This window comes from Zea mays, chromosome 10 (assembly GCF_902167145.1).
Source record: "Zea mays cultivar B73 chromosome 10, Zm-B73-REFERENCE-NAM-5.0, whole genome shotgun sequence".
Taxonomy (NCBI): domain Eukaryota; kingdom Viridiplantae; phylum Streptophyta; class Magnoliopsida; order Poales; family Poaceae; genus Zea; species Zea mays.
This window is the reverse complement of record NC_050105.1, coordinates 12,275,886-12,294,856: the sequence shown is the minus strand read 5'-3', so window position 1 is coordinate 12,294,856 and position 18,971 is coordinate 12,275,886. Positions and strand designations below refer to the sequence as shown.

The window sequence follows — 18,971 nt, the reverse complement described above, 5'->3', positions numbered from 1 at the left end:
ATGAATTAGATTCTAATGGACAAGTGCATTTTATGAGAATGAGATTGAATGCACATCTGGCTGACTTAAGTCTAATAAAGAATCTATTCTTCACATAGGTAGAATTTAGAGTAAATAACCATTGATGGGAACTATATTTGATTAAGAAGATGAGTTCCCATACCTTTGCTTTTACCTTTCTTCCTTTGGGTGAAGAGTAATCCTTTCCCTTTGTGTAATCATTTTGATAAGGAATGGAAAATAGATTACTAAAGCATGGAAACTTTATAATATGAACTAGGTTATTCCATGATGTATGCTTAATTTTGCTTACACAGCAAGCATAGATAATTCTTTAAGATTATGGGAACAAATCTAATTCATAACATGGAGAGCGATAAATATAGAAGAATCATATCCAACTTAAGCAAGAGGCAAAACAACATAAATCATTGGATTGACTTTTCTTTTCATGTTAGATTGCGCATCTCCAAAGAGAAACTTATTCTCTACATGTGAGACTACTTAGGTTATTTAGACAAAAAACACTAGTCCCACGATTTCCAGATATAAAGAGAGATTCCCTTTATAAGTGTCCTAAGGAATTGAATTCCTTACGTGACACCTTATTCTTTTAAGAACTTGGAATATCTCTATATATCTAGAACATGGCAATAATATGATGATTAATGTAAAGAATGCCATGAGATACTTACAACAATTTAAAGCATGTAGATTGTCGTGGTATAGAAATGATGAGTATACAATCTACCATATGAGAGGAATTTCTTCAAAGAATGGTGACATAATTTAAAAACATTTGAAGTGCTTTCTTTTTCTATGTGACTACACAAGACACATAAGAAATGATAATTTAAGATACTTGCACTTAAAAGCATAATTGTTACCATCCTTTGGCTTCCCTCCATGTTGTAGGCCTTGACTTTTCGGCATAGGATTAATTCTTTATTTCCTACAACATCAATATCTTCCCCGAGGTGATATGAGTTTTAGATAAAACAATTCAAAATAATTTTGGGTCAATCTTGGATATAGATCATTGAAGATTGATAGCTTTAGTTAATAAAAATTGAATTGACTCTCTCAAGCACCCCAAAGCTTCATACCATCTCCTTTTCCTGCAAAGCTTGTCAAGCATATTTTGGTACCCATCGCTTGATGGGTCCATTAAGGTTAGTCAACAAAGATCTAGGAACCCAAGAGTCCTTTGTGTTAGCATTTGGTAAACTCATTACCTTTCTAGCACAAGTTGCATTTTTGGGTTGCCTAGTTACATGAGAAATAATTGACAAGCTAGAGGTGGGATAGTTACCCATGGGACAGTCCTTGCATTGATGTCCCTTCTTTCGGCATATGTAGCAAAGGCGATCTTCAAGTCTTGAAGATTTCTTATTTCCTTGTTTCTTGCTTGCTACATGGTTACTTAATAATTTCTTTTCTAACACTATGCCTTTTTGTTTTAAATAGGGACAAGACTTAATTAAGTGTCCCTTCTTTGATCATTTAAAACAAAGTTTATCATACTTGTTAATAACCAAGCCATTTTTAATATGAGGACATGACCTAATCGAGTGTCCCTTTTCAAAGCATTCACACTACACTTTTTACTTCTCTTAGTGTGAAGTGTGGCTTGATCATTACCTTGGATGTTACCTTGTATGAAGGCATGGTTGAGGCTTTTGGAAGAGGTATTGATTTTCTTCTTTTGTTCCCTCCTCTTGGCAATCCTCAAGTCCTTGACATTTTCTTCAAGGGATTTAGTGCATGCCACGGTTGTCTCCGTCTCAAGCTTCTTCACCATGTGATCACGGTTATCTTGAGAAGGTTGAGCAATGCACTTCCCTTTAAGTTGTGTCAAGCTCATCTTAAGCCTCTCATTCTCTTCTTTGAGCTTTTGATATGTATCATCTTTTGTTCCTGTAAATTCTAGCTCAAAAGAAGATTTGCTTGTCGACGAACAACAAGCTTTAGCACATGGTAATATAGTTTCAATTTGAATACATGTGCATGAGTGAGGTTGTTGGGATTTTAAGTTTTCTATTACAACCTCATGAGCAATGTTTAATATGATATGATCATCCATAAGATTTTCATTAGAATATAGAAGCATATCATATTTTTCTTGAAAAGCTAGATTTTTCATTTTTTAGCTTTTCCATTTGGTCCTTAAGCAAGGCATTCCTATTTACTAATTGAGCGATACAATGTAAAGAGTTATCATGCTCAATTGAAATAGTTTCATACCTTTGGACCAAAACAACATGAGAGCACTTTAGCTCCTCATGTTCTTTAGTCAACTTGTCAAAGCGTAGCATTTTCATGGAGAGAACATCTTCTAGCATTTGACGAGCTTCACTTTGCTCTCTCGCTCTTTTTAGAAGTTTGAGCATGACCGCCTTATCTTCTAGGCTTAGATGAGCGTAGAGTTGCATGAAGCTTCGTTCATCCTCCTCGTCCTCATTTGTGCTTCCCCTATCATTTTCATTAGCCACACAACATATGTGGGAATCAAAATGGGAAGACAAACCTTTTGGAGGGGTGGATTCATCGTTTGGTCTCCATCGTTCATTTTCTTCTTCTTCCTTCAAAGGGTTAGTTTCACAAATACCAAAGGAAGTAGAAGCACAAAATGAGCTATCATGTTTGGACTCATCAAATTTGATTTTAATTCTAGTCCAAATATCATGAATAGATTCATTATAATTCGATATGAAGGCACGATAATCTTCATTGCTAAGAGAATTACTTAAGATGTCATAAGCTAGATAGTTTAAGCGTATACATATTTGATCTTCCTCGGAAGTATTTTTCTTATCATAACTAGGAGGTATAATACTCTTGTATAAGATTTGTTCTAATCGTGGATCTACAGTTCTAAAAGCATTTAGCACCCCAGTAGCCCATGAATCATAATTAGAACAATCGAAAAGTAATATCTCAAGAGTTACCTCCTTGTTCTCCTTGGTCTTCTTGTTCTTTTGGGATCTTCTTCGAGCCATCACTTCGAGTTGTTAGACTCAATATGAAGTGCCTAGCTCTGATACCAATTGAAAGTCGCCTAGAGGGGGTGGATAGGCGAAACCTAAAAATTATAACTTTACACCCCCAACTAGATCCCTTGATTAGTGGTTAGAACAAGATTCACAAATATCGGACTATAAAAACTAAGTCCTTTGCTTGCAACGAGTATTGTTTTCAAAGAGTGCGGAATTTAATCAATAACAATACTGCTAGAAATGTTGGTGGGGAATAGAGCAAGAGGGCTTAGATAAGAAGAGGAGGAACACAAGTTCTTTCTTGCAAGGAGTTGCTTCTCTAAATGAGAATTTAACTTGAAGCAACACAAAATAATATTAGCAAAGAGTAGCACAAGAGAACTTGGAAAGGGAGAGAATCAAACAAATCATAAGCAATAAACACAAGAGACACGGGCGATTTGTTTTACCGAGGTTCTGCCCTCGAAGGCCTAGTCCCCGTTGAGGAGTCCACTAAGGACGGGTCTCTTTCAACCCTTTCCCTCTCTCCACTGATCACCACGACCGGCGAGCTCTTCTTCTTCTCAAGGATCACTAAGACCCCGCAAGGATCACCACACACTTAGGTGTCTCTTGCTAGCTTTACAAGCCTCCAAAACTTTGGAGGAAGTTCAATGGGAGTCAAAACTCCACGCACAAATGAACGCAAGATGTAGCACACACTTTCTCTCAATGAATCTCACAAGGCACTAGAGCTAAACTCTCATAAGAGGCTTTCTTTTGCTTGCTCTCTCTTTTGTGGCACTTGTGTGGTTTGTAGTGGTCTAAATCTTGTGTATAGGATGGATCAATGAATAGAGGTGGTTGGGAGGGCTTGGATATGTCAAGTATATGACTTGGAATGTTGCTTGGGCTCCCACACCTTGAAGTGGCCGGTTGGGGTGGTATTTATAGCCACCAACCAAATTATAGCCGTTGGAGAAGGCTGCTGGCGATGGGCGCACCGGACAGTCCGGTGCGCCGCCACGTCATCTTGTCATTAGGGCTTGGAGCTGGTCGACCGTTGGAGGCTTTGTCCTCATGTGGCACCAGACAGTCCGGTGTCACACCGAACAGTCCGGTGCCCCTCTGACCTACTGCTCTGACTTCTGCCGTGGTACTGTGATGCAATGTTCATCCGTCAGAGTCGACCGTTGCGCGCAGATAGCCGTTGCTCCGCTGGTGCACCGGACAGTCCGATGCGCCAGACGAGGGCACACTTTTGTTTCCTTTTGCTCCTTTCTTTTGAAGCCTAACTTGTTCTTTTTGCTGGTTTGTGTTGAACCTTTGGCACCTGTAGAATGTATAATCTAGAGCAAACTAGTTAGTCCAATTATTTGTGTTGGGCAATTCAACCACCAAAATTATTTAGGAAAAGGTTTGACCCTATTTCCCTTTCAGCGGTGCCTGCTTCTTATGAACAATAAGTATTAAATATTTTTGCACATATCAACAATGATCAAATCATATATGAACAAGAATGATGTCAAAGAATATGTTAACATACCCGTGTTTTCTGCTGGTCATCGGCTCTATGATCATCAATGGTTGAACTGTCTTCACATGCAAAAGAAAGCGTCAGAGATTGTAAATGCTGATTGTCGGATCCATGATCTCTAAGAACCGCAAGATTTTCATGGTCCTCCATGTTCTTGCCGGGACCAACGAGCAGCGATGACAACACTGGATCAGGGATGATCTGCTAGAGCTGCGGTGGAGCTAATTAGTGATAGTAATAAATTAGGGATGATGGCGCTAATCAGCGATGGCATCGATGATAGGAATGGCGGCACTACCTCGTCTAATCAGCACCAAGAGATAAAAAAGGATCTGGAGTCGTAGGAGAGAAACAGAACATTCGCCAAAGCCGGAAGAAGCCAACGAGCCGAAGCTAGGAAGGAGATAGTGGGATATGGCTGGGTCTCCGTTTAGCCGAAGCGAGATAGTGGGACGTGGCTGGGAACGGCTGGGTCTTTGTTACTTTGAGATTTGTACGAGATCTGTTGGGGCCATGCTTCGTTGCGCCGAAGGTCTTGCGCGAAGAAGCAGCTTCGGTTGAAATCGTCCCCAGGAAATGGCCGAAGGTTCCTTTTTATAGAGCTTCGGCGTTACAAACCGACATAAAGATAGAATGACCTTTTTATCCATAGAGGTCTAAGATAATGTTGTAAACTTTTGTAAAGGGCATAATTGTAATTCGTCACAGGCTGCGTCCTGTGTCTATAAATAGATGAACAGTACCCCCGTACTGAGGACACGAATCTGTCATTTTTGCCTTCGCATCACACTTGTGTTCTTCAAGATCGAAGGTACATTTGTAATTTGAAATCGTTTACATTCGTTTATAATAATAAAAATAGAGATGATTCTATGATAACATTTAAGTATTTTCATATCTCATGATTTATATGAATGCTTCGTTCCTCGTTGTCATACTTACGAAGGTACGTCCTTCGTAACCTTCGTCCAAGATGCTTTATATCCCAAAGGGATATAATGTTATGGAGGACGAAGGACTTTTACACTTAACATTTTCTATGTTGCCTTGTTCTTAATTCTTAGCATTTGAGAACAAGTCCCCAACAAGATCAAACATGTGTCGTCAATCAAAAGGAGTCTGCATTTGCGCTGCTTTGCAGGCGGTTGTAGCCATTTTTTTCCTTATTCAAGGGGTGTTTGAATGCATTATATCTAATAGTTAGTTGGCTAAAAAAATACTAGTGAAATTAGCTAGGTAATGAATAGTTAGGTAACTATTAATTAATTTACTAAAAATAGATAATAGTTGAACTATTAGCTAGGGTATTTGGATGTCTCTCCAGTTAATTTTAGCCACAAATCATTAGCTCTAGTGTATTCAAACAATCCCTTAATTGAGTGTAGATAACTGAGACTAAGGGGGTGTTTGAGATGGCTCTAGGTTCCAGCTCCAGTGTGGAACTGTAGTTTATCATATCAATTTAATTAGTTGTGAAAATATTTTTAATCTAAATAATAAACAAAATGACTTATCTAAATGTCTTCTAAAGACTTACAGCTCCAGCTCTACGGTTTTCTAAAACACCTAATGACCTGCTCCACCAACTCCACCAAATTTCCTAGAGCTGTAGCTATCCCAAATAGGGCCTAAATATCTCTAAGTATTTCTAGACTCCGAGAGCTATCAATATAAATTGTTCATGTGTCCCTAGATCCCGACATGTGGACCACACTTGAAAGAAGGTGATGTTGGTGACACAACAAGTATCTCGTCTGGCTATAGGACGATGGTATTTATATGGCTAACAGGGGACGGAGATCTAAATATGATCATGCCCCTAATTAACGGCTACATTCCTGAAATATGTCGTCCAGCGCGGTAATTACATTGTATAGGTTTATGCCTAACTACACTAGGATTCTTACCTGCATGAGACCCTAGCATGTGGGCCCGATGAGCGAGTCCTCTTCGTCACACAGACTTTGTCCCACGTTGTGATCGTTCTAGGGACTTCGATCTGTGGGTCGAAATCTTGGCGCCTTCGGCTTCAGTTTAACTTCGCCATCACTGGTCCTGAGATCAGGGGCCTTTGCATAGCCCCACCGGGATAACTTTGAGTGAAGGAGGAGTGGGTAGTGCGTCCCTGACGCTGGCATGGTTACCCTCTATGGCCTTCGTCCACGAGCCGGTGAGCCCCCGCGACGGATAGTCTTCGCTTCGTCGGTGCAGCGTAGGGGGGTACGGCATCCCCAATGTTGGTATGGTTACCCTTTATGGCCTTCGTCCATGAGGAGGTGAGCCCCCACGGCGGACAATCTTCACTTCGTCGGTGCAGCGCAAGGGGGGTATGAAGGCTCCCCGATGCCGCGACTCGCACCGGGCGAGTGGGGGGTTCAGGATCACTGAACACATTTGGGCCATGCGTTCACATATATGGTTAATTTAACCATAGACAATGTCAATCAATGGTTGGTTTGAGGCCCGATTCGGCCTTCGCCCCAACATTAGCCCTTCGAGGGTGAAGCTCAGCCTGATGGGCCGATCCCAAAGTTACTGGAGAATGGTACGAACGCTGCTCTTGATCAATGGGCGAGCTGTCTCGGCGGTGTGAATGATTTTTGAACGGTATTAGACAGGTGGTATTGTTCATGCTTTTTATGTGTTTTTGGGCGTCTATAAATAAGTTAACGTGGGGTCACTAGGGTTTTGTGCTCTCGTTGTTTTTCTGTGCTCACATCGTTGCGCCCGACACTCGATTTTCTCCCTCCCTCTCCTCTCGCTCTTGCCATTGCTGATCGCCGACGCCGTCGTCCCCAGTACACAACCATGAATCTTTCTTCGAGGTGGTAGTCGTTCTGCTTCCTCGCCGCTGCTGACGGGCATGTCCACCATGGCGCCGCCGTCCGCTCTTGCAACCATTTCGACTTTCGAGAGGGCAGACACCTTTGTTGCTTCGGGTAGGGAGAACTACTGTTGAATAATTAGACAATTTCCAGATTAAATTCCGAATATAAATCATGACCAAATTAGAAGAACTGAAGTAAAAAGTCAAATCAGATGATGTGTACTGATCAGACATACTGATAGATGGCGCGGGCCGGAATCAGAAGGGTCGACGACGTCGAAGCAGCGGGGGTGATGATCAGCGGAATCAGCAGGGTCGACGACGTCAGAAGATCACGAGCAGTCGCGTGGGGACGCTTCCCAAAAACCTTATTCGTCCTCTCCCGGTGCAGGATCTCGAGGGCGAAGGGTTCCGGAGATCTGCTCTCCCGATCACAGATGCACGTCGGCGGTCGGGATGAAGAGAACTGAAGGCGGCGCAACTGTGAACAGAGGCGAAAGCGAAAACTGGGATGATTTAGATGCTGGCTGCCAGGCGCCTTTTATAGGGCCGAGTCCGTAAATAGATAGCTATCTTCGATCCGATCTGCACGCGAAAATCTCGCGTTCAGTTTAGATTTTATAGCGATCGGTTAGGATTCTGAACTTAACAGCCAAGCAACCAAAAAATTAAAACGGCAAAAGGAAGCCGCGCCCCCGCAAGGCGAGGGGCTGGATTTCAGCGGACCATTCACGCGCATGTCGTGCGCCCGCGCTCTTCGCCCAGGCCAGGCCTACCTTACAATATTTGAGAGTATTGCATCTTTACTTAGAGAGGGTCAAAGGTTACTCTCCTCAGTTAAACAATGGCTTTTTCTTCCCAGGACCTAATTCACGGGATCTCCGATCCCATAGACTGGGTTTCCACCATGGCAACTCATACGGGTATCATACCCATTTCTCTCGATGTGATTTCATCACATTACGTGGTAGTCCCTTGGTAAAAGGATCTGCCAGATTTTTATCTGTTGAAATATAAGTCACACTTATAACTCCGGAGTTTCTCAACTTTTTGACAGACTTTAATCGTCTTTTGACATGTCTTGATGACTTCCCATTATCCTTAGAACTTGTTACTTTAGCAATCACTATCTGATTGTCACAGTTCATAAGGATAGCTGGTATTGGTTTCTCAACCACCGGCAAGTCCATCAAGAGTTCACGCAACCATTCTGCCTCAACGGTTGTTGTGTCAAGTGCAGCTAGCTCGGCTTCCATGGTTGACCTCGTCAAGATGGTCTGCTTGCATGACCTCCATGATACCGCACCTACACCAATAGTAAAGACATAACCACTGGTGGCATAAAGCTCGTCTGCATCAGATATCCAGTTCGAATCACTATATCCTTCAAGTACTGCATGCTGACCTGAATAGTGAATTCCATAACTCATTGTACCTTGCAAGTAGCGCATAACCCGCTCAAGTGCATGCCAATGATCAGTCTCGAGGTTTGACATGGACCTACTCAATTTGCTCACAACAAACGAGATATCGGGCCTTGTTGCACCAGCAAGATACATGAGTGAACCGATAATCTGAGAGTATCTCAATTGGTCTAAACCAATTCTCTTGTTCTTTCGTAGTGTCACACCGGGATCATAAGGTGTTGGAGAAGGTTTGCAATCAGAGAAGCCAAATCGCTTCAAAACCTTTTCAACATAGTGAGATTGCGAGAGAGTAATCCCACCATCTGCCTTAATCAGCTTGATGTTTAGAATCACATCGGCTTCCCCCAGATCTTTCATATCAAAACTCTTTGATAGAAAAGACTTGACCTCATTGATCACATCAATGTTTGTGCCAAATATCAATATATCATCAACATATAAGCACAATATAACTCCTTCGCCCCCACCACAACGATAATATACACACCTGTCTGCCTCATTAATGGCAAAGCCTGCAGACATTAGAGTTGTGTCAAACTTCTCATGCCATTGCTTTGGTGCTTGCTTCAGACCATACAAAGATTTCAATAACTTGCACACCTTGCTTTCTTGACCCTTTACTACAAATCCATCAGGTTGTTCCATATAGATTTCCTCGTCCAGCTCTCCATTAAGAAAAGTTGTCTTTACATCCATGTGATGAACAAGGAGACCATACGAGGCAGCCAAGGAAAGTAGTACTCGAATAGTAGTCATTCTAGCAATAGGTGAGTAAGTATCAAAGAAGTCTTCTCCTTCTTTTTGAGTATAGCCTTTAGCCACAAGCCTAGCCTTGTACTTCTCAATTGTACCATCAGGCTTGAGCTTCTTTTTAAACACCCACTTACAACCCACAGGTTTACATCCATAGGGTCGATCAGTGACTTCCCACGTACCATTTGAAAGAATGGAGTCCATCTCATTATGAACTGCTTCTTTCTAATCATCTGCATCTAGAGATGCACATGCTTCTGCAATGGTAGTAGGAGTATCGTCCACAAGGTACACAATGAAATCATCACCAAAGGATTTTTCAACCCTTTGTCTCTTGCTCCTTTTAGGAGCATCATTGTCATCCTCCTCCTCTAGGGCAATTTCATGTGGCTGTTCAGAACTCTCAACGGGTGTACTATGTTCAAGAGTTATCTCAGAAGAGTATCTAGAATTTCTATGAATGTCTTTCATTGGAAATATGTGTTCAAAGAAAGTAGCATCACACGATTCCATAATAGTATCAACATACATATCAGGAACTTCATATTTAACTACTAAAAATCTATATGATATGCTACACGAAGCATGTCCAAGAAAGACATAATCCACTGTCCTTGGACCAAGCTTGCGCTTTTTATTAATTGGTACATTGACTTTCGCCATGCACCCCCAAGTGCGCAAGTATGAAAGTGATGGTTTTCTCCCAACCCACTTCTCATAAGGGGTTTTCTCTTCTTTGCCCATAGGAATTCTATTTAGAACATGACATGAAGTCGGGACTGCCTCCCCCCACCATGCCTTAGATAAACAACAAGTGTCTAACATGGCATTCACCAGATCAGTCAACGTACGGTTTTTCCTTTCAGCAATCTCGTTTGATTCGGGTGAATGGGGAGGCGTCCTCTCATGAATAATGCCATGTTCTGCACAGAAATCATCAAAGACTTTGGGAAAGAATTTGCCACCATGATCTGATCTAAGACGTTTGATCTTTCTCTCTAGTTGGTTTTCAACTTCAGCCTTATAGATTTTAAAGTAGTCTAAAGCCTCATCTTTAGTTTTTAGCAAGTATACATAGCAAAATATAGACGCATCATCAATCAATGTCATGAAGTATCTCTTGCCACCTTTTGTCAACACACCATTCATCTCACAAAGATCAGAATGTATGAGTTCTAGAGGTGCCAGGTGTCTCTCCTCAGCAGCCTTGTGAGGCTTTCGAGGTTGCTTCGACTGCACACAACTATGGCACTTAGAACCTTTGACTATGGTGATATTCAGAATTAAACTCATGGTTGAAAGCTGAGACATAGAGCAAAATTAATATGACACAAACGAGAATGCAAATACTCGCAAGATCATCAACATAGCGCAAATATGGTTCACAGACTTATTATTGAAATCTAACAGAAAAAGCGGAACAAGTCTCCGCAATCATAGCCTTTACCAATAAATTGTCCAGACTTAGACACAACTAATTTATTGGACTCAAAAACTACCTTGAACCCATCTCTACATAGAAGGGTTCCGCTAACGAGATTCTTGTGTATAGAAGGGACATGCTGCACGTTCTTCAGCTGCACGATCTTTCCTGAAGTAAACTTCAGATCCACCGTGCCAGTGCCATGAACAGAAGCATGTGACTCATTCTCCATTAGGATGGAAGAATCCCGGGCACCCTGATAAGAAGAGAACAAATTAATGTCAGAACACACATGAACATTAGCACCAGTATCAAGCCACCAACTAGGTGATTGAAATACTGAGAAGATGAAAGGTAAATTACCATACCCTTTGTCTTCCTCATTGCTAGCGATCACTGTGTTGACATTGCCCTTTTTGCCACGCGATCCGCTCGATCAGGACAATCCTTGGCAAAATGACCCGTCTCGCCACATGCGAAACATGTCAGTTCAGCCTTGTTCTTCTTCTTCTTCTTGAAGTTGGTGGTTTTGTTGGGCTTGTTAGATTTTGTCCTTCCTTTTCCCTTGTTGTGGTTCCTTTGAACCATGTTGGCGCTGGAGTGGCCCTCGCCTCCTTTAGATCCCGTGTCCTTAGCCCGAGCTTTCTCCTCAACATCCAGAGACGCTATCAGATTTTCAACTGATATCTCATGTCTCTTATGTTTCAGAGATGTGGTGAAGTTCCTCCATGTAGAAGGCAACTTTGCAATAATGCATCCAGCCACAAATCGGTCAGGAAGGACTATCTTAAGGTGACCGAGCTCCTTGGCTATACACTGTATTTCATTAGCTTGCTCTACAATAGAGCGATTATCAACCATCTTATAATCATGAAAGCTCTCCATGATATACAGGTCACTGCCAACATTTGATGCACCATACTTAGTAGTAAGTACATCACACAACTCTTTCCCGTCTATGTGCTGAATATTCGCATCAACCAAATGGTCAACAAGGACGCTAAGAACTGCTCCCGTAAAGATAGTATTGGCATGGTCGTACTCTTTCTCCTGTTCAGGAGTCAGTGCACCCTTAGGTTTGCCTTTACTAACATGGAACACATTCATAGCAGTAAGCTAGAGCGTGGCCTTGACTTGCCACCTCTTAAAGTGCATACCATTGAACTTTTCTGGCTTCAGCGCGTCGGCAAAAGCAGCCATAGAAAAACTAGGAAATTGTCTATAATAAGGTTTTTGGATTGTTGAATAATTAGACAATTTCCAGATTAAATTCTAAATATAAATCATGACCAAATCAGAAGAATTGAAATAAAAAGTCAAATCAGATGATGTGTACTGATCAGACATACTGATATATGGCGTGAGCCAGAATCAGCAGGGTCGACGACGTCGAAGCAACGGGGTTGATGATCAGCGGAATCAACAGGGTCGACGACGTCAGAAGATCACGAGTAGTCGCGTGAGGACGCTTCCCAAAAACCTTATTCGCCCTCTCCCGGTGCAGGATCTCGAGGGCGAAGGGTTCCGGAGACCTGCTCTCCCGATCGCAAATGCACGTCGGCGGTCGGGATGAAGAGAACTGAAGGCGGCGCAGCTATGAACAGAGGCAAAAGCGAAAACTGGGATGATTTGGATGCTGGCTGTCAGGCGCCTTTTATAGGGCGAGTCCACGAACAGACAGCTATCTTCGATCCGACCTGCACGCGAAAATCTCGCGTTCAGTTTAGATTTTATAGCGATCGGTTAGGATTCTGAACTTAACAGCCAAGCAACCAAAAAATTAAAACGGCAAAAGGAAGTCGCGCCCCCGCAAGGCGAGGGGCCGAATTTCAGCGGACCATTCACGCGCATGTCGTGCGCCCGCGCCCTTCGCTCCGGCCCGACGAGGCGAGCAAGCGTGCGCGCGGCTCTCCACACTCTCTCCTCTCATCCATGGCTTGGTGAGTGAGTGTGGCCTCCATATTTAAACTAGTTCCACTCCACTTGGACTAGCAATATGATACTATTGGTTCCACCATTCCCTAGCCATATACATATATGGGCTTTTCAAGATTTTCCTGGGATTTAATTGAATTTCTAATTAGGCCTAGCCCATAAATCCCAACAACTACGACATCGATCAGTCTACGACATCAATGCGAAGGGTACGCGAAATGGAGGCGTTGGGTTGCTTTCCCGCGGAACTGGCAGGGTTGCTAGATCTATGGTAGGGTTGCTAGATCTATAATTGTGCCGCAACTAGTGGGCGAAGTGGTGGTATAAAACCTGCATAGAATCCTCTCAAATGTCACAAACAATTAGCGTAGAGGGAAAGACGATGATTTGTGAAGTTTGATCCAGAGCAAAACAGAACTGCCTACGAATCTAGCGGATCACAAATCGAAGAGCCGGTGTATAAGGGCATGTACAATGAGTGTCTTAAGTTGTGTCTTAGAGTGTGTCTAGGGGGGTAAATGTAAAAAAACTCAAGACATGTATCTTGACGAAGACACAATGCCTTAGCTTTATGTTCGAGACAGGAGACTATCTGATTAGTCACTTTAATTTATTGAATGCTCTGATTGGTACAATGAATATCGTAATAAACATATTTTAGACATGACCACTATATTATGTTGTGTCTTATACTTGGAGTACCGTGCAGTAGTGTCTATTAGATTGTACATGGCCTAACATCCGAACGGCTAATCGACAGCCAATGGGTGATGTGGGACCTCAATAGAAGAGTGGAGGGCAATGAAGCAGCAGTCGACGCGACGCTTTGTAGGGGCCTCTACATCCAACAGGAGAGAGAATATCGCCGTAGGAGAGAGGAGTAAGGGGACGTACGATGTTTAAGGGCGTCCCCAACAAGACGATTTGTGCCTGCTATTTGAATGCTGACGAGGACATTATCTGACATGGGAAGGAGAGAGAGGATTCCCTAGCGACGAAGAAATCACCGATCGATTTATGTCACTCGAGGAAACACGGAGGAGAGCACAGAGCAGTGAGACCGATAGCCTGCAAAAGACCTAGGTGCCTGCACTGTAATCTGTGTCGCTATAATTTCCCTTCTCTCACCTCTTGATCAACTAGCTACGTCTCCCGCACCATTGCGGACACCCGGGCAACTGTAGCCCAAATGAGCCAAAGGGGAGGGGCTGTGTGAACCATCGATGCAGCCAGTCTAAGGCTGTCTCCAGCAACGTCCCCTAAATTTTATCCCCTAAAGGAATATTCTCTGTCTTTTACAGCACACTTTAAAAGATTCTATCCTCTATATCTTCTCAGTCTCCAGCAACATCCTCTAAATTCGATCCTCTAAAGCTACAGTGATAACAGACTTCCATTTTTCTATTGATTTAGTTTTTTTATTTGTTTGCATTACCGCTATAACATAAAAAATCATATAGTATATTTAATTAACTTGTAATTACTATTTTCTGAAATAAAGCATGCTACTATTTTTGATTTGTTCGGTTGCAAAAAAAATCATGAACAATTTACTGGAACTATTTAATATACATTTGTGCCTTTTTGTATTAAGAAACAAAAAATGTTCATGTACGTTGAAATTGGATTACGACAAGGTAGATTCAAACATGCTGCTGTCTGTTGAGAGTCTAGGCCTAGGAGATGGGCTCAACGGCCTGCGACACGAGAAAGTGGGTGGGTCCATAGGATGCACGGCAGGATAGCGGATAATGGAAGAAACGCTGAATTTAGCGTGTACGATGCACTGCGCTAAATTTACCGGAGTAGATACAGAACCTTGTTGGACGGATACCGGAGGCTATGACGCGCTATATGTAGCGGACAGACCGCTTTAGCGGCTGTTGCTGGAGGCAGCCTAAGACTATCTCCAGCAACGTTCTCTATATACATCCTCTATATCCGTCCTTTACAGTTTTCTCTAAAAGATTTCATCTCCTATATCTACTTTCTCTCCAACAACGTCCTCTAAATCAAGTCCTCTATATATAAATACCTATATTAAAGACATTTTTAATTTTTTAATTTTTGTACATACGTATTTGTCATACTCTCAAATGTATTTTACATATTTTAGTTTTATTAAACCGGTTGTTTAAAGTATTCAAATAGATAGAGAACCGTTTAGAGAAACTCTACATATAGAGGATCCAGCAACGTTCTCTAAATTTAGAGGACCGTTTAGAGGACGATGCTGGAGGGAGTAGAGGATGTCCCCGTCCTTTAAATTTAGGGTACAAGACCCTTTAGAGGATCTTGTTGGAGCCAGCCTAAGGCTGTACGCATGGCTTCCCGCGGCCCGCTCCCCCTCCCCTCCTGTAGAGGCAACAGGCAGCCGCTAGGCGTCGCACCGCTGCCCGCTACGGTGCCCTCACGGTGTAGCCACGCGCCGTCCTCTTCTTTCTCCTACGGGATGCAGCGTGCGCTCGTTGCCTCCCCTTCTACTGTGTTGTAGGCCCGCAATTAATTGTTAGTGGATAAAAAATTGATAGAGATAAAAAGTAGGTATAGAAAATAATATTTTATGGTTGTAGTGGGGTATAAGGGAAGAAAATAGGGGGAACCGCTGTGGGAGATGAAAAAAATAGGGAATAAAATGTTGATGATGTGACACAAAAAATAATATAGGGGAAAAAATTTAGGGAGAACCGCTGGGTAGGGATGGCAATCGGGCGGGTAGTACACGGATATATAGTTCGCGAATCCATACCCGTGACACAAAACTCAACCCATACTCGTACCCATAAACGTTCGTGGGTATGGTCTGTATCCATACCCGTATCCGCCGAGTATCCGCTATCCAGTGGATACCCGTTATCCGCCCGCACACTACAATTTTAGCATTCAACACCAAACAACAATTTTATCACATTTCAAAATAATTATCATTACAGTAGCATCAAATGATAATTTCAGCACCAAACATGTTATGGATAAAAATTGAAAAAATAAGAATTTATGATAATATGTAAATCCGGATGGACCACATGTTAGATAACCATTGGGTAACGGGTATGAATACTGGATATCCATACCCGCGAAAAAAATATCCACAGATACCTTATTATATCCATAACTATACCAGCGGATACCAAATTCTACCATACTCATATCCAATGGATAATTATCTGTGGTTATTTACCCATACCCGTACTCATTGCCATCCCTACCTCTGGGGATAGCCTAAAGCTCACTCTAACAGAGGCATGCAAATCGGGCAACCATCTGTACTTTTGGTTGGTGTCTATAGTTTAACCGCCCAGCCATACGCTAGATCTTTCCAATAGCATAACCATCCATACGTTCAGCTAGAATAGAGTAGACGCTGGGGCCCAGTGGTCAGTCAAGAATGAAGAATTTAGCTATCGGTCACAGTACCAGGCAATATATCTTTTCTCTCTTCTGCCTTCCATTTTGACTGACCCGTTTAGCTGCTCCGTTGGAAGAAGGATTGCACTACTACAGTGGCTCTAGGACAACTATTTTAGATTTGTCTGGCCGGATGGTTGCTCCCTTGGAGTGAGCCTAAGACTATGCGCGACAGTATGTCAATATCTCGAGCTGCTCCCTCCCTGACACTGTTGGTGTATAGGGTCACTCTTCTGCCGCAACGTCCAACACTACAACCCCACTACAAGCTAGGTGGGCAGTTTTTCGCCAGATATGGCGCGTTACTACAAGGCCCCTGCTCTGACACTCGCGCATGATTTTGTTTTTAGTAGAGCAAAAATTGATAATAAATAGTGAATAGAGTTGAGAATTGATATTTTATGGCTACAGTAGGATACACGAGAGAATTTAGAGAGAACTGCTTTAAGAAGAAGAAAAGTAGGGAGTGTAATTGAAATATGTGTCAACTCCAATAGTTACTGTATGCAAATTTTAGCTCTCTAAATCATAGATTTAAGAAGTTGCTAAATGACTTTTGGAGTAAAAAAATATAAGTTCTCCAATAGTTCTCTAAATATAGGTTGTAATTTTGTTTTGTATCTATCCACATAAAAAAATAAGTTACAAAAACTACATAATGCAGTTAATATTATTGTTTAGGGAGTTGTTAAATGATTGTCAAATGTAGAGAGAAAATGAGGTTAAATGACAAGTTGTTAAATTTAGAAAGTTTATTTAGAGAACTGTTGGAGAATAGTTTTTATGTTAACTATCTAAATTATTGATTTAGAAAGTGTTTTAGAGAACTACTAGAGTTGGAGGAAAAAATTTAGGAAATGTGAACATTCTCATCCAGCCGTACCGTATACGGCATCCCCGCCTCTGCCACCACCGGTCCAGTCCCTGATGGACACGCCGCCGCCCTCTCTGCCGCCGTCCGCCCTCCTCTGGCCGGACCTCCTCGCGGGCGCGGCGTCCTCCACCTGCCGCCTCGTCGCCGCGCATTCCCGTCACTTCCTGGCCCTATCCTCTCTCCTCCTTCTCCCGCTCGCCCTCCTCCTACTCGCCCTCCCCTGCCCGTTGTTCTCTGCCTCCGCCTCCTCCGCCGCCTCCCCTCCCGTGCATCTCCGGGTCCCGCAGGATCCGTCGAGGTACCCACTACCCATCCCGCTGCCGCTGCTCGCCCTTGCCGCGGCGCTCCTTTACCTCGCCGCCTTCGCCGCCGCCGCGGCCAGCGCGCACGCAGGGTTCTTCGGTCGCCCCGTCCGGCTCCTCGCCTCGCTCCGCTCAGTGCCAGCCTCACTCCTCCGCCTCATCCTGACCGCCATCCTGGCCTCCCCGCTCGCACTCCTTCCGCTCCTCCCGCTCCCCGCTGCGCTCGGCGCCGCGCTGCTCGTCCTCGGCTTCATCCTTTTGTCCCCGTTCTGGTCCCTCGCTGGCGCCGCTGCCGTGGTCGAATCGGCCACAGGCTTCACGCCGCTCCGGCGGAGCTGCCAGCTCCTCTCTACCGCCCGCCTCGCAGCGCTCTCCTCGTTCCTGGTATTCGCCGCCGGGATTGGGGTCACGCTCTGGGGCTTCGGCGGTGTGGCTGCCGAGAGGTACGACGCTGGGGCTGGGTGGGCTGGGATGGCGCCTGTGGTGGTCAAGGCGGTGGCTGGCACAGCGCTGCTGGCCGTGATGATGCTGTACGGGATGGTGGCCAACGTTGTGCTCTACATGCACTGCCGCGCGATGCACGGAGAGCTCACAGGGGAGATCTACAATGAGTTCGCCAACATGTATGTCTTCCTGCCCTATGACGATGGAAAAGATCGCCATGTTGTCTCAGTGGTCACGGTGTGGCCATGATTGGTTTCAGTGGAAGCAATCAAGGTTTTGGTCTGGTGTGCGTTTCAGTTCTGTGCATAAGTGTGTGTAATTGTGATGGAATGTTCAGAACATGTAGACTACTATTAGTGTAAGGAATCCATGCGATGGAATGTTCAGAACATGTAGGCTACTATTAGTGCAAGAAATCCATGCTTTTGGTTTTGTACTACAATAAAAAAAGGATTTGAGTATCATATACTCCCTCCTTTTTTATTTGACGTTTTTAGTTCAAAAATGAACTATCCGGATTCCGGCGTCAAATATTTAAGAATGGAGTTAGTACCACTGAAGATGGGAATTGAATGTAAACTGGGCATCTGTTGTGTCATAGGTTTCATTCAGCGCTGCGGTATTAAGAATACATCAGAGGTTAGAAAAGTAATTGTCCTGCATATCATAATACTGTACTTAGGATTGCTTACAACAAAACTTAGAATGCATTTGGCTCCAGTTGCAAACTGTCCTGTTGAAATAGTAGATATAAGAGTAATCAACTAAGGTGAGACTGGTGCAATACATCGCTGAGATTACCAAATGTTAAAAACTTCATTACTAAATTTCTCTAATTTCAGAGAAATAGGTTGCCTTGCTTTTCTAATTTGGTTTTTGACTGCCATGAAATTACAGTTGTCTGCTGTTTCTTTTTATAATGCTATTAAGCCTTTCATTGATTCATGTACAGTGCAAAGGCATTGCATTACCTATTTTACCTAATACCCTTGTACCTTTTATGACTTTGAATAAAATGTTTATACTCTGGAAATTCTGCTGAGCTTGAGGATACTCTAGATAAACA

The 18,971-nt window shown here is 43.2% G+C and overlaps 1 protein-coding gene across 1 annotated transcript; it reads left to right on the top strand.

The window, feature by feature from the left end:
* Positions 1-17,169: 17,169 nt before the first annotated feature.
* LOC100194014 (uncharacterized) lies at positions 17,170-18,677 on the top strand. The gene has a single exon (NM_001139077.1). It carries the CDS (start codon positions 17,213-17,215, stop codon positions 18,152-18,154), a length of 942 nt encoding a protein of 313 aa, NP_001132549.1. The 5' UTR covers positions 17,170-17,212; the 3' UTR covers positions 18,155-18,677.
* The last annotated feature ends 294 nt before the right edge of the window (positions 18,678-18,971 follow it).